The sequence below is a fragment of the Cavenderia fasciculata genome, assembly GCF_000203815.1.
Source record: "Cavenderia fasciculata unplaced genomic scaffold Scf_EUAJFUG02HR96I-5, whole genome shotgun sequence".
NCBI classification, from domain to species: domain Eukaryota; phylum Evosea; class Eumycetozoa; order Acytosteliales; family Cavenderiaceae; genus Cavenderia; species Cavenderia fasciculata.
In genome coordinates this window covers 1076673-1090243 of record NW_004457624.1, presented here as the reverse complement: position 1 = coordinate 1090243, position 13571 = coordinate 1076673, and the positions used below count along the sequence as shown (strand labels likewise).

At 35.0% G+C, this 13571-nt stretch overlaps 4 protein-coding genes across 4 annotated transcripts; 3 read left to right on the top strand and 1 right to left on the bottom strand.

Moving 5' to 3' along the window:
* Positions 1-380: 380 nt before the first annotated feature.
* On the top strand, positions 381-4820 carry DFA_11423 (SET domain-containing protein; the record flags this gene model as incomplete). The annotated part of the gene is made up of 3 exons (XM_004350316.1): positions 381-3369; positions 3458-3660; positions 3756-4820. 3 exons carry the CDS (start codon positions 381-383, stop codon positions 4818-4820), a joined length of 4257 nt encoding a protein of 1418 aa, XP_004350366.1.
* A 630-nt stretch (positions 4821-5450) lies between these two features.
* On the bottom strand, positions 5451-9308 carry DFA_11422 (uncharacterized protein; the record flags this gene model as incomplete). Its single annotated transcript, XM_004350315.1, has 8 exons — positions 5451-5492; positions 5521-6118; positions 6190-6381; positions 6544-6868; positions 8024-8417; positions 8497-8708; positions 8931-9037; positions 9295-9308. The coding sequence occupies 8 exons, from the start codon at positions 9306-9308 to the stop codon at positions 5451-5453; spliced, it is 1884 nt and encodes a 627-aa protein (XP_004350365.1).
* Positions 9309-9557: 249 nt separating this feature from the next.
* Positions 9558-10589, top strand: DFA_11421 (uncharacterized protein; the record flags this gene model as incomplete). The annotated part of the gene is made up of 3 exons (XM_004350314.1): positions 9558-9624; positions 9952-10369; positions 10469-10589. 3 exons carry the CDS (start codon positions 9558-9560, stop codon positions 10587-10589), a joined length of 606 nt encoding a protein of 201 aa, XP_004350364.1.
* Positions 10590-13150: 2561 nt separating this feature from the next.
* H3a (histone H3) lies at positions 13151-13564 on the top strand (the record flags this gene model as incomplete). Its single annotated transcript, XM_004350313.1, has 1 exon — positions 13151-13564. One exon carries the CDS (start codon positions 13151-13153, stop codon positions 13562-13564), a length of 414 nt encoding a protein of 137 aa, XP_004350363.1.
* Between the last annotated feature and the right edge of the window lie 7 nt (positions 13565-13571).

Below are 13571 nucleotides of genomic sequence, written 5' to 3'. Positions count from 1 at the left end.
ATCAAAAATCAAAATAAATAAATAAAGTAAAACTATTAAAAATAAACAAAAGAGGGTTGCCAAGTTGAATTTCAAGGCAACGTTTTAAATTTTCAAAAGCTTCCCTCCTTTTTTTTTATTTTGAAGTTAACTACAGTCTGCAACGTAAAACATATAAATAACCTTTCTTGTAAAATAATAATATACATATTCATATATACACTATAGTCAATGCTATCGATAGAGTTGGTTCATTTGTTGTTAGTTTAAAAAAAGTAGTAGTAGTAGTAGTAGTTGTCGTAGTTTATGTATAACACACAAATAGAATAGAGCAGTATTCAAGAGTTGTGTAGTAGAGTGTACTATTTCATATATACTCGAGTTAACATACAACAACAACAATGAAAGATAAAGAACCAACCATCACAACTGGTGATGGTACGACCACTAGTAGTAGTAGTAGTACTGGTGGGTCTAGTAGTACAAGTACAACGACGACAACAACAACGACTACAATGGCTAGCAATGGTAATGGAGTGGATATCAAAGAAAAGAAATCATCATCATCGTCAGAGCATAATAATCATTCCCGAAACAAGCAAGATAGTAGTAGTAACCGTAAATATAATGGTGGTGATGGTAGGGATAGGGACAGAGATAGAGAGACAAGCAGTGGTAGTGGTCATGGAGGAGACAAAAGAGACCGTGATACTACTCCAAGAGATAGTCTTCGCGATAGTCATGGAGGAGATAGAGATAGAGATAGAGACAGAGACAGAGACAGAGACAGAGATAGGGATAGACACCATAAAGATAACAGTAGTCATGGAGGTGAGAAGGATAAACACCGATCAGACACCACTAAAGATAGAGATAGAGACAGAGACAGAGACAGAGATAGAGATAGAGATAGAGATAGAGATAGAGATAGAGATAGAGATAGACACCATAGTAGTAGTAGTAGAGATACCAATACCAAAGATATCGCTACTACTAGTCATCATGGAGGAGATAGAGATAATAGAAATGGTGACAGATCAAGAGGAGGAGGAGGAGGTGATAGGGATCGCGATAGAGAAAGAGATAGAGATAGAGATAGAGACAGAGATCGCGATCGTAGAGACCATGGTAAAAGGGATTCTTCACATCCCTCCTCTTCTTCCACCTCATCAACCTCGTCCACCTCTACTTCTACTTCGACGACTAGTAGTAGGCCAAGTAGTGGTGGTAGTTCTAGTTCAAAAGGATCATCATTGCCATCGCTACACCATGACGACAAAAAGGTACCATCATCATCGTCGTCATCGTCATCGACCAACAACAGGGAAAAGAATACTATATCATCGTCAACTACGTCAACTTCAAATGGATCGTCGTCATCTTCTTCCTCTTCTTCATCTTCATCATCATTATCATCATATTCAAATCGACCATCAAATGGTACTCATCATCATCATCAACAAGATAACCCTAACCCTAAACCCAAACCAACAACACCACAATCAAGCTCAACAACACCGTCAGATACATCACCATCAAAACCAACAACAACAACAAATAATATCACACCAAGCAAGAAACTATCACCAGCCAAACCGATTACTCCAGTGGAATCGTCCCATTCGCCATTGTCACCACCTAGTCCACTCAAAAAGACTGGGGCAACCGAGAAAATACAGTATTCACCGTTCCATCCAAAATATATTCCATCTGCATCGGACCATCCACTTGGCAATCCAACACCCCTCTTTGATCTACACAGCAAGCCACCATCTATATCCAACTTTAGATCTCCTCGAAAAGAGACCATTATGATCACTCCTCCCACTGCTGCTCCAAAGGTCAGCAGTGCTACTCAGGGTCAGACTCAGACTCAGGGTCAGGGTCAACCTGAAATGGTGCGAAAAAGAGGTAGACCAAAAAAGAATCCTGACCAAAGAACACCACCACGACCTACCCCTACAAAAAAAAAGGGTGGAAAAAGAGGAAGACCTAAAAAGAATCCTGACGCAGAGACAACAACAACAACAACTGGAACTGGAATACCAACTCCAAAAAAGAAGATTGGAAGACCAAGAAAAATTGACATTGAAGCAAGAAGAAAGGAGGAGGAGAAAGAGAAAGCGAAAGCGATCCAACGTAAAATAGAGAGAGAAAAAGAGATACAACTTAGAAAAGAAAAGGACAATGAAAGTAGTAGTGATAGCGATAGTAGTAGTAGTGATAGTGATAGTGATAGCGATAGTAGTAGTGGTAGTGGTAGTGATAGTGATAGTAGTAGCAGCAGCTACGATAGCGATAGTGATAGTGATAGTAGTAGCAGTAGTGATAGTGACTCTGCTGCATCTCGTCGACCTGTTAAGAAGAAATCACCAAAACTACCACCTATTGCCAAACCATCACCACTCAAACGGAAAAAGATTATTCACGATGAAGAGGATGAAGATGTTGATATGACTCTTGACGACGAACCAAACAAACAACAAGAATCAAACAAACAAGAATCAAATATTATAAATCAACCATCAGAACAACCAAAGGAAAAGGAAATTGAAATTGAAAAGGTAAAGGAGAAGGAAAAGGCAATGGAAATCGAAAAGGTCGTTGAAAAGGAAAAGGAAAAGGAAATCACAACTCCAATGGAAATAGTAGGAGATGGAATACCAACGACGATATCATCAACGATAGAAAAAGTTACAACTGTAACTGAAAAGGAAGTTTCAATCACAACTCCAACTCCAATGGAAATAGTAGGAGATGGAATACCAACGACGATATCATCATCAACGACAACTAATACGACAACAACAACAACAACACTACTTGATAATAATAATAATAATGAAAATGTAAACAACACAACCGAAACAACAACAAATAAGAATACTGATACATTGAATGGATCAGTGTCATCTACGCCATCTACAACCTCATCAACAACCACATCACCAACTTTGACCGCTGAAAATGGAGAACCAAGATATACAATGAGAACAGTATTTAGTAAACAAAAGAAAAAGTATCCTCCACCAACTGCCTTGGCAGCCACCGATACCAAACCAAAACCTCCACCAAAAAAGAAAATAGTCGAGGAGGATGATGGAACAATGACAATGGAATTTGACGAAACCGAAACATACAAACCATCCAAAAAATCAAGATCAAAGAAAGTCGTCGTCGAAGAGGATGATGAAGAAATGATTGATGATGAAGAAGAGGTGGATGCAGAAGGAGCAGGAGAAGAGGCACCCAAAAGAGCTAGATATCATAGAAAGGATCTAAATGATGCATTGGTTCAAAGTTTTGTTGATGCTGGTGAAGTCCCTCATAATACCATTGCCGTCCTAATTCAAAGAATTAGAGGTAAAGTTTTTAAATTTACTGGTTCAAGTATGTATAGTAAAAAAGAAAAGAAAAGAAAAGAATATAATCCCTTTTGATTTAAAGTATTTACTTTTATTTATTTATTTTTTAATAGATATATATCTTGAAAGAAAAAAGAGAACTGAAGAACAAGAAAATATTATTATGTGTAATTGTCCAGCAGAATCACCGTGTTTGGAAAGTTGTTTAAATAGAAAATCATATTTCGAATGTCATTCAGGTTATTGTATTCATGGAGATAGATGCAGAAACCAAAGATTCCAAAAACAACAATATTGTAGAATTCTACCTTTTAGTGTAAGCAAACAACAATAATAATAATAATAATAATAATAATATAATATTCATTTAATTTAATTTACACATTTATTTATTTTAATTTTAATTTGTAGGCTGAAAAGAAAGGATGGGGATTAAAAGCAGTTGACAATATTGGAGCCAAAACATTTATTATTGAATATTGTGGAGAAGTGATTTCAAAACAAAAATGTTTGGAAAGAATGACAGAATCAGAATCGGAGAAATACTTTTATTTTTTGACACTTGATCGTTTAGAGTGTTTGGACGCATCGCGTAAAGGTAATCTTGCAAGATTCATCAATCACAGTTGCGATCCAAATTGTGAAACTCAGAAATGGAATGTGGATGGAGAGGTTCGAATTGGTATCTTTGCCATTAGAGATATCAAGAGAGGCGAGGAGTTGACGTTTGACTACAACTATGAACGTTTTGGAACGTCAAAGCAGGTCTGCTACTGTGGTGCTGCCAACTGTCGTGGATTCCTTGGTGAGAAGGCTCCAACCGAAAAGAAATATAAAAAGGATGTGCCTTTGATTGTATCACGCCAATCGTTTACCATTGACCATCGCGAGAACCATGTCCGCTACTGTTTTGGCGAGCAACAAGATATCATCCCGTTGCCATACTACTATGAAACAGAGTTGCGTGGTGACAATGAAGAAAAGTTTATCCGTACTCGAAAGTTGTTCCTCATGCGCAATTGGAAAACTGTCAGAAAGGGGTACAACAATATCCTCAAACGAATATACTATGATTATGATATACCAATTGAACATCAACAATTAATTGAATGTAATCATTATAATAATATTGATGATGATGAATTTGACCAAAATCAAAATCAAAATCAAAATAATCAAAATAATATTTCTGGTAGCAAGAGAATTGCAAATAGAACAAAGAATAACAATACCACACAACTTCAACAATATTTAAATAATATGATTGATCAAAATAATAGTAATACTAGTACGTCAACAACATCAACGACATCGACAACAACCTCAACAACAATAACATCACCAAAAAATAACAACAATGGGAAAAGAAAAAAGAGAGGAGCCAACGACAAGACACCCAAAAAGAAATCAATATTTGATGTCATGGATTATTTAAAGAAACAACAACAACAAACCCAATCAACTACGAATAAATAATTTAATTTAATATTTAATATAGTTAATTAAAATACTTTAATATTAATACTCATTTGAACTTTTATTTTGAATTGAGGAAAGAAAAAAAAAACAGACAAAGTAAAAAAAAAAGACAAAGTACAGAAAAAAAGGGGAAAATCAGTAAATTGAGATCAACATTATATTTTCTATCTAATAACTTACAGCTGAGGGGGGGACTTTCATATTTATGCAGGAAGGCCCTGTTAAGGTTAACTAGGTCGTGTCTACCCTCCCAATATGCACGATATCGGCAGGTAAAGGACGATAAATCCATGGCCTGTAATCTGCGGTTTGGTCTTTCGTAATCATTAAAGTTGGGGTGAATTGTTTTTGTTGACCCGTTGAAATCGAATGGGTTGTCTTTTACATACGGTGATTGCAAATAATCGCAGAGGACTGATTTTCCAACAAATCCAATCGTATAGTAACGAAAAAGAAACGATTTTTTTGTTGAAGCAAGAGACTTTGGCATCCATTTCCTTGGCTCATTTCTCTTCACCTTTGGGCTGTCATTGAATAGTTTCTTGAGAGTTCCTTTCAGTGTTGGCAATGAACAACAGTACCAATCATATTCGATTTTAATAGTGCTAGTAGGTAAAGATAACCATTTTAAAATGCTAACTTGACTGGATTTGCTGTAGTCAAAGTCTTCTTTAAAATCTATTTGCAAGCGTTTTACCATGTCTTGCCATAAAACCAATTTCAATCTTTTAATATTTTCCTCTTCTTGGACTCGTGTATCAATGTTTGGGGATTCGATATCTCTAAGTTCCAATTGTCGATTAAGATCCTCCAATTTAAAATCTTTAAAATCAGGGAATTTTTCTAACTTTATATCCACAATCTCACTACGAGGTCTACCTCTTTTTTTTTTTGATGATGGGGATGGAGATGTAGTTGTATCAGACGAAGAGGATGGTGATGTTGTTGTATCAGACGAAGAGGATGGTGATATTGTTACATCAGACAAAGAGGATGGTGATGTTGTTACATCAGACGAAGAGGATGGTGATATTGTTACATCTGACGATGAAGGAAAAGAAGCCAAGTGCGAAGCTTTGAGGATCTCAATTTCCTTGTCGAAAAACTTAAATCTATCCAATGGATAGCCACTTTCCAATGGATGACCAATTTCTTTTTCCAAATTAGGTAATATTTTTGAAATATACCTTAATATTTTGTGTTTGTCGGTCAAACCAAGGGACATATCTATTCCAGAGTTGACGATTATACTGACAAACAACTCTATCGAGAATGGGATAAAAGTACTGTTGAATCTATAGATAAAAAAGAGGATTAGTTTTAAAAATATAAAAAAAAAGATATTGGTCAATTGTTTTATACATACTTTGCTTGTGGTGCAAAGCTATTCAATGCGAAAGGAGTAGTTTTTATCGTCTCCAAATCGGACGTCATGAGGGATTTCAATCCTGTAGGGTCATATCCTTTTGGAAACTTGTATCCATTTGATTCACAAAAATCCATTAAAGATGGATATTGATCTTTTGTCAACTTTGAAAAATCGATTGAATTGTCCTCTCTATAGAAAAAAAAATAAGATTACAAAAAAAGCATTTGATTAGTTAATTTAATGATAATAATAATAAAAAATAACAAAAGAAATAATAATAATAATAGTTACGGATTAATTATATTTTCCAAATTTAGCATTTTCAATCTATTCAATTGGAGGGTATTTAACCCACTCCAGGCACTTATTGATGTTGATGATTGGATCAACGCTTCCAAATTTGATGAGAGTTCAGATTGTAAATAATCACCAGATATATGTTCTTCAACCTTTAATTTCTTTACATTTTTGCTATCAATCTCTAAATCTGTGGCCAAATTTGATATTGAATAAACAGATCCATCAAAATTGATTTCATCAAAGTTTTCAGGCCTTTTGTCACCCAAAAACTGTTTCTTCTTTTTTTTTTCCTTGGGAATGGCTGGCTCTTGATTTTGCTTGGCCTCTCTTTCCTCTTTTAATTTTAACCTTTTCTTTTCACATTCCAAATTATGATCTATAATGATAAATGTAATAAATGTTAGAGAGGTTTAAAATTAAAAAAAAAAGGTTTGACAGGTCTGTCACTGCATAGAGAGAGCAGGCAAAAGAGATAGGGATGCGTTGATTGGATAATGAAAACAAAAAAGAAATGGTGTAAAAGCAATGATTGTGATGTTTTGCATTATCGATCTGATGGAAAGATAAGTGATAAAGAAAGTTACCGTGAATCAAACTAACAAACAAAAGGGTGTGGTTATTTTGAACAAAGAGCAAATAAAAAATAAGAGATGGCCAAGTAGTGTATAGCTTGGTGAACAGACCATGCATGGTATTTGAAAAAGGTGTTGATGATTACACTTATCATTGACCAAACAAAACAAATGATAAAAGTTGGGCGATGTGTTTGGTTGGTGCACAATTAGGAAGAGAATGAAATAGACTGGGACCAACAATGAGGCGAGTGGTTAGATGGGTGGTGCATCTCGATAATAAAAACAAATATAATCAAAACAAGAAAGGGTAAAAGAGGAGCAATGGTAGTGATTGATTGCAGTATCTGATGGAAAGTTAAGTGGTAAAGAAAGTTTGTCGGATAGGAGAGTGGATCAAACGAACAACAAAAAGGATGCAGAGCGATAAAGAGTGGTAGTGTAGATTGGTACTTGATTTGGATCAAAAAGGATTATATAATTTATGAGTGAACACAAGAGGTCAATGATATGTAAAGATGAACTTGGCCAACAATGAGTAGTTAAAAGGAAAGAGATGGGTGGTGCATTGATTGGTAAACCAATGAAAACAAAAGATAATCAAAAAGAAATGGTGTAAAAGAGGAGTAATGATAGTGATGTGTGGGTTCTTACACTAAAAGTGTAACTATAAACAATACTCGCTGTATTCTATCTATTGATAATGTTGTGTTGAGTGTGCGATGTTATTTAATAGTTTAATATACATTCTCTAAATTTGGTTTCTGTGAGTTGTTCGAGATGAAAAAAAAAATGAAAATATTAAAAAAAAAAAAAGATCTGATCGACACTCCGCAAACTGCCCCTTTTGACGTGTATGAGAAAAAGATAAACAAAATGAGAGATCGAGTTACATGAACCGACGCAAGAAGATATTTAAAAAAAACCAACCTGTGATGGTGTTAATATCAATGACATACCTTTTAATGGTTGAGATGAAAATATTAGTTTGAGAGCTTGGTACCCTTCACCGATATCACCATCATCTATTTTGGCAAGTATATCCTCCAGAAGATCCGACACCAACTTGGACTCGTGGTGGAATATGTTTCGGTCATCTTGACGGTCTAAAGCACTCTCCACCATCCTTTTGCAGGTCTCGGCCACCTCGGCCGAGTAACTATTGCAAATGGAGTTGGCAAAGGCGGTTTTATAAGAGTGGCAACAGCCAATTGGATTCAGATCTGGGTCAAGGAGTGCATATCGGAGGATTTGATATTTTGCAACCATCTCGTCTACCTTGAGTTTGGCAAATGTTCTCGATAGCATTTTGTTGACGATTTTCTCTTTTGCTTGGACATCTTGTGCAGAATTCTGTAAAGAGTAAACAAAGAATAAAATAAAAATTAATTTATTATTACACATCATAACTGTCACAGACTGTTATACATACATAATCTCTTGGACTATTACTGCTTTTGCGTGTGTCTATGTCCATCACCTTTGAGATGATGGCCTCCACAATTAGAGAATCCCATCGAATCGGCAAAGTCAACCGATTTTCCATTTTTTCATATAATTCATTTGTTTTGTTCTTTGAAAGAACACTCATGTCGTAATACTTTGGTATTACTTTTTCGAGTTCTTGTCGGGACAAACTAAACACTAAAAATGGTAAAATACATGAAATCGATCAATTAGTTCATGAACTTATCTGAATGATTCATGTTCAAAAAAAAAAAAAGGTTGATGATATCTTACTGTTATTAAAGTCGTATACAAATATTAAAAAAAATTGGCCTACTAACCTCTTAACAGAGTGATAGTATCTTGCATATTGGCCGAGATGTGTCACAAACAAGTTTTGTTCGTTATTCCACTTCTTACCCATGAGACGATCGAGAGGGTATTGAGTTGTTCTTGTCTCTGTTGCGGATGGAAGTGGGCCATTCATGATGACCACTGTGCGATAGTGAACCTCAATTAGAAGCTTCCTATATAAAAAATATATAAAGGTAATACAATATAGCAGAAAGATAATGAATTGAAGAAAAGATAGATAAAATGAATAATGATGTGATGAGAAAAAAGAACACTTTAAATAGAGAACATTGGAGCTTGATGAATAATATTTTATTTTAAACAAATGTTTTCTTGTCTTTGTTGATTACCAACAAAAAGTGAGGGTGATACATATACAGATGGGGTTGTGTCCCAATGATATCATAATCGTATGGTGGTTTCTTAATACCCGAACTGTGTCATCACCACCGTTTAATGGGGGCATTCATGATGCCTAGGTGAGCCACAGCAGCACGATCATTTATGATTTAATATATGAGTGAGGGGGATAAGGAGGAGGATAGGGGGTGGTAGTCATGGTTGGATATGATGCCTAGGTGAGCCACAGCACGATCATTCTTTGATGTAACCCGTCAGATTATGGGCGTGTTGATTCACTATATGAGTGAGGCGGATAAGGAGGGGGATGGGGGTGCGGATTAGGCTCATTATATGAACCAAGATCTAAAATGTAAGAGAAGAGGAGGAGGGAGAGGGGGGGGTATGATACCAAATCAGGGTATGATTCTATTGTTGTTTCTTCTTTTTGATAGGATCCATTTATTAATGAGAGAGAGGGGCTATTTGCTGTTGTTGTTTTGAAACAAATGTTCAAACCTCGCAATGTATCAGGTCAGTCACCTACGGCACGCATAAAGATCGCACTATCTCATGAGAAAAAAAAATTTAAAAAAAAAAAAAAAAAAAAAGTGTAGAATCAATAAACAAACAATTAATTATTTAATTAAATTGATAATATCTTTATTTAATGAATTATCAATATTATAGATATATTTTTATCTTTATTTTAAGCATATTAATCATGAGTAAACTATCACTGCATCAGCAGCAGCATCAGTATCAGTAGCATTAGTACCAATAACAACAATCTCTGCATCACCAGCAGCAGCAGCAGCAACAACAACAACAACAACAACACCTCCAACAGTCTACCAACGATTAATTGGCGACCGTGTTAAACCAACATTCCCATTAAGACAAGTGCAACGCATTAGAAATAAAACGTCATTCCTGTTGAGAAGACATACAAATGGCGACGAAGTACTACAAGCAGAGGTTCTAAGAAGTTTGAGCATGTCTAAACATGGAAGAGGTATCAAGACAACTCTCGACCCCAAAGGAGAAAAGATCAACAAAGATGGTACAGTTTTTATGTCACCAAGAGATTTTAGTTGTATCAACATCATTAGAAAGATGCACAAGGAAGCAAAAGATGGAAAAAAGAATTATTATAAAGCGACACAGTAAGTTGCATATACGATATTAACTAGTAGTAGTTGTTGATGTATACTAATTCCTTTCTTCAAAAGAATATTATCATCAGTGTCACCTTTTCATACTAGTAAGCAACTAAGAGATTTTGGGTTCAAATTTGCAAATGGAGCATTCACAAACGCCAACAAACATCATGATCATCACAGAGTCATAAGAATAAGAACAATACAATTACAATACAATACTTAGAGATATAAAAGTCATGATGATGATGATGTTGATGATGATGATGTGAATATTGATCATCAACACAAGTAGTATAGGGTAACAAGTTAAATTAAATCTCAATCATCATCGTCATTTGATGGATGATGTCTGTCTCGAATGAATGAATGAATTTAACTTTAGGATGGGTCTCGCGCAGTACAATACAAGTAGTAAATATGAGAACACAGTACAGCACAGCACTATCATGTCATGAAGAGAATTAATTAATTTTGGAGGGAGAATTTTCATTCATCATCATCATGACACCAACAACAATAACCATCGATCGATTAGATTCATCAAGATATTTTAAACAATCATCAATCAGTCAATCAACAATGGGAATGACGCCTTTAGAGGACATGACGTAGACCAACAATCACTCTGTGATGATTCACAACTAATTTTAAAACTATGTCAACCCATTATAGTTTTAAATTTGTATGATAACTCGGCCCCTTCCTCCCTCCTCTTCATCTCCTCCAGGCCTACATCTCTTTCATCCTCCTCTTCCACAACCGCAATGAAAAGAGAAAGATTTTTTCATACACACAGTTGTTAGATGATATGTTGTAGATATTTAAATGGGATTCTCAAAGTTGGGGAACCAAACAAGTATAGTTTGAGTGTTGGGGGAATTGATCGATCATTTGGCGTGCTTGGAGTGTGCGGGTTTGTTTCGGTAGGTATATTCATAAGTTTCCAAACAAGGCCATTTGTTTACCGCGTGAGGGCAAAGTTGATTGGTCGTCAATTTCTTCTTTCATAAAGATTGTATGTGTTTTCTTTCTTGATGATGGGTTTTTTATTTTAAATCTATAACAAGTCTGTATATATTGGTACTTTAAATATAGAATCAATTGATTAGAGACGAGTTGGTCCATTTTTAAAAACTGTAAAGATATGTATCTTGTAAAATTACTGTCATAAATACTGTTTACTAATTATTATTTATTATCTTTTAGAATGGATGGTTTTGATAGACCGAATGCGAAATTGTCCATGACCACTAGCCTTGATGGGTTTTAAAAGAGCCAATTACAATAATACTAGTATGTACCAAATAAATAACCATGATATCGATATAGATTAAGCTACCATTACTCTTGAGCATTCACAATTGTTTTGAGATTGACCATTCCAAATATACTAACCATCTTGTCTAGCGTTGCTGGATGTGGCATGCATTGAACACTGCCGACACCAGTGCATATAATGTTGAAGATTCAAGGCGCCTACACCTCTTGCGTTGGCGCTTGTCTTTTTATTTGATTAATCGTGATCCGATCCATGTAGCACGTAGTTTTATATGGTTGCATGTTTACTATATGAGATAGGCTTTGAAGAATAGCATTTTTTTTATTTGAATAATCTTTGAAACGACGATCCAATATCACCAATAGATACAACTTTTTGTACTCTTTCTGTTTATATCATTTGTTTTTCCAAACAATGCTTTCTAGACCTCATCTTAGCCCATGGCTAATGGCGACTTTACGGAAAGTACTTTTTAGAAGGGTGAACCTCTCGCAAATTTTTTTGTCAACCATTTGATAGATAATGAAAAGATCTATCGATTGGTAAAAGAATAATTAAAAATAAAGAAGACCATAGAGAGAAATAAGTTTTACAAATAAATAGATTCTGAGGCGGTACTCCCAACCAAAAATTTTCAAAACCCCCAAAGAAAATAAATATTCATTTATTTTCCTTTTTTTTTTTTGATGACGGCTCAGCTGGTCGCAGTTCGAGAGGAGGGAAAAAACCGTTATAAAAAAAAATTTCAAAAAAAAAAATAAAAAAAAATAAAAAAAATAGAAAAATTTGCTCACTCCCAATAAAGTGGTCGCATAGTACTTGAATTTTATTATACATATTTTTGTTACATATTATTAAAGTAGGTATTTAAAAATTAATTTTGTTTTATATTATCTATTCTTCATTTCTACTCTACATAGCATTAAACTAGACAACAACAGTAATCATCAGTAGTAAGAATCGTAAAAGTGTAAATCAGAACGCGGGAACGATACTCTCTCTCTCTGACTTAACTCAACTATCAAGTGATGATAGAAACTCTCTAAACAACAAATCATTGACGTTGTGATACATTCACTCGAGCATACAACCTATACAGTTAAAGAAACAAAAAAATCAATTCCTAGAAACTATAAAATTTCTACTCAAAAATACTTTCTCTCCCAGTCTCACGAGAAAAAGAGAGAGATAGAAAAAGAGAAATATTGTTTTTATTTCTCGCACTTTTCTCAATTCATTTGACATAAAAACAGATAAATAAGCAATACTCGAGAGTAAATAATTATTTATTTATTTAGTTGAAAATCATTTAATCATTAATAATAACGCGCAATCATATCAACAGCAAACAATCAACAATTTTTAGAGAGATTAAAAAATAATCAACAGTTTATTTTATTTTTTTAATTTACCCCATCCCACACTACCACAACACCACTATCCATAATAATAATCTATCAATATAAAAAATAGTTTAAACTAACTTTAAACTTTCTCATATAGAAATGGCTCGTACTAAACAAACTGCCCGTAAATCCACTGGTGCCAAGGTACCACGTAAACATATTGGTTCCAAGCAAGCTCACAAGCAAACCCCAGTTTCATCTGGTGGTGTCAAGAAGGTACATCGTTTCCATCCAGGTACCGTCGCCTTGAGAGAAATTAGAAAGTACCAAAAGAGTACCGATCTTTTGATCCGTAAGCTCCCATTCCAACGTCTCGTAAGAGAAATTGCCCAAGAGTTCAAGACTGATCTCCGTTTCCAATCTGCTGCCATTGCTGCTCTCCAAGAAGCCTCTGAAGCTTATTTGGTCGGTCTTTTCGAAGATACCAACTTGTGTGCCATCCACGCCAAGCGTGTCACTATCATGCCAAAGGACATCCAATTGGCTCGTAGAATCAGAGGTGAAAGAACCTAAACAGGGT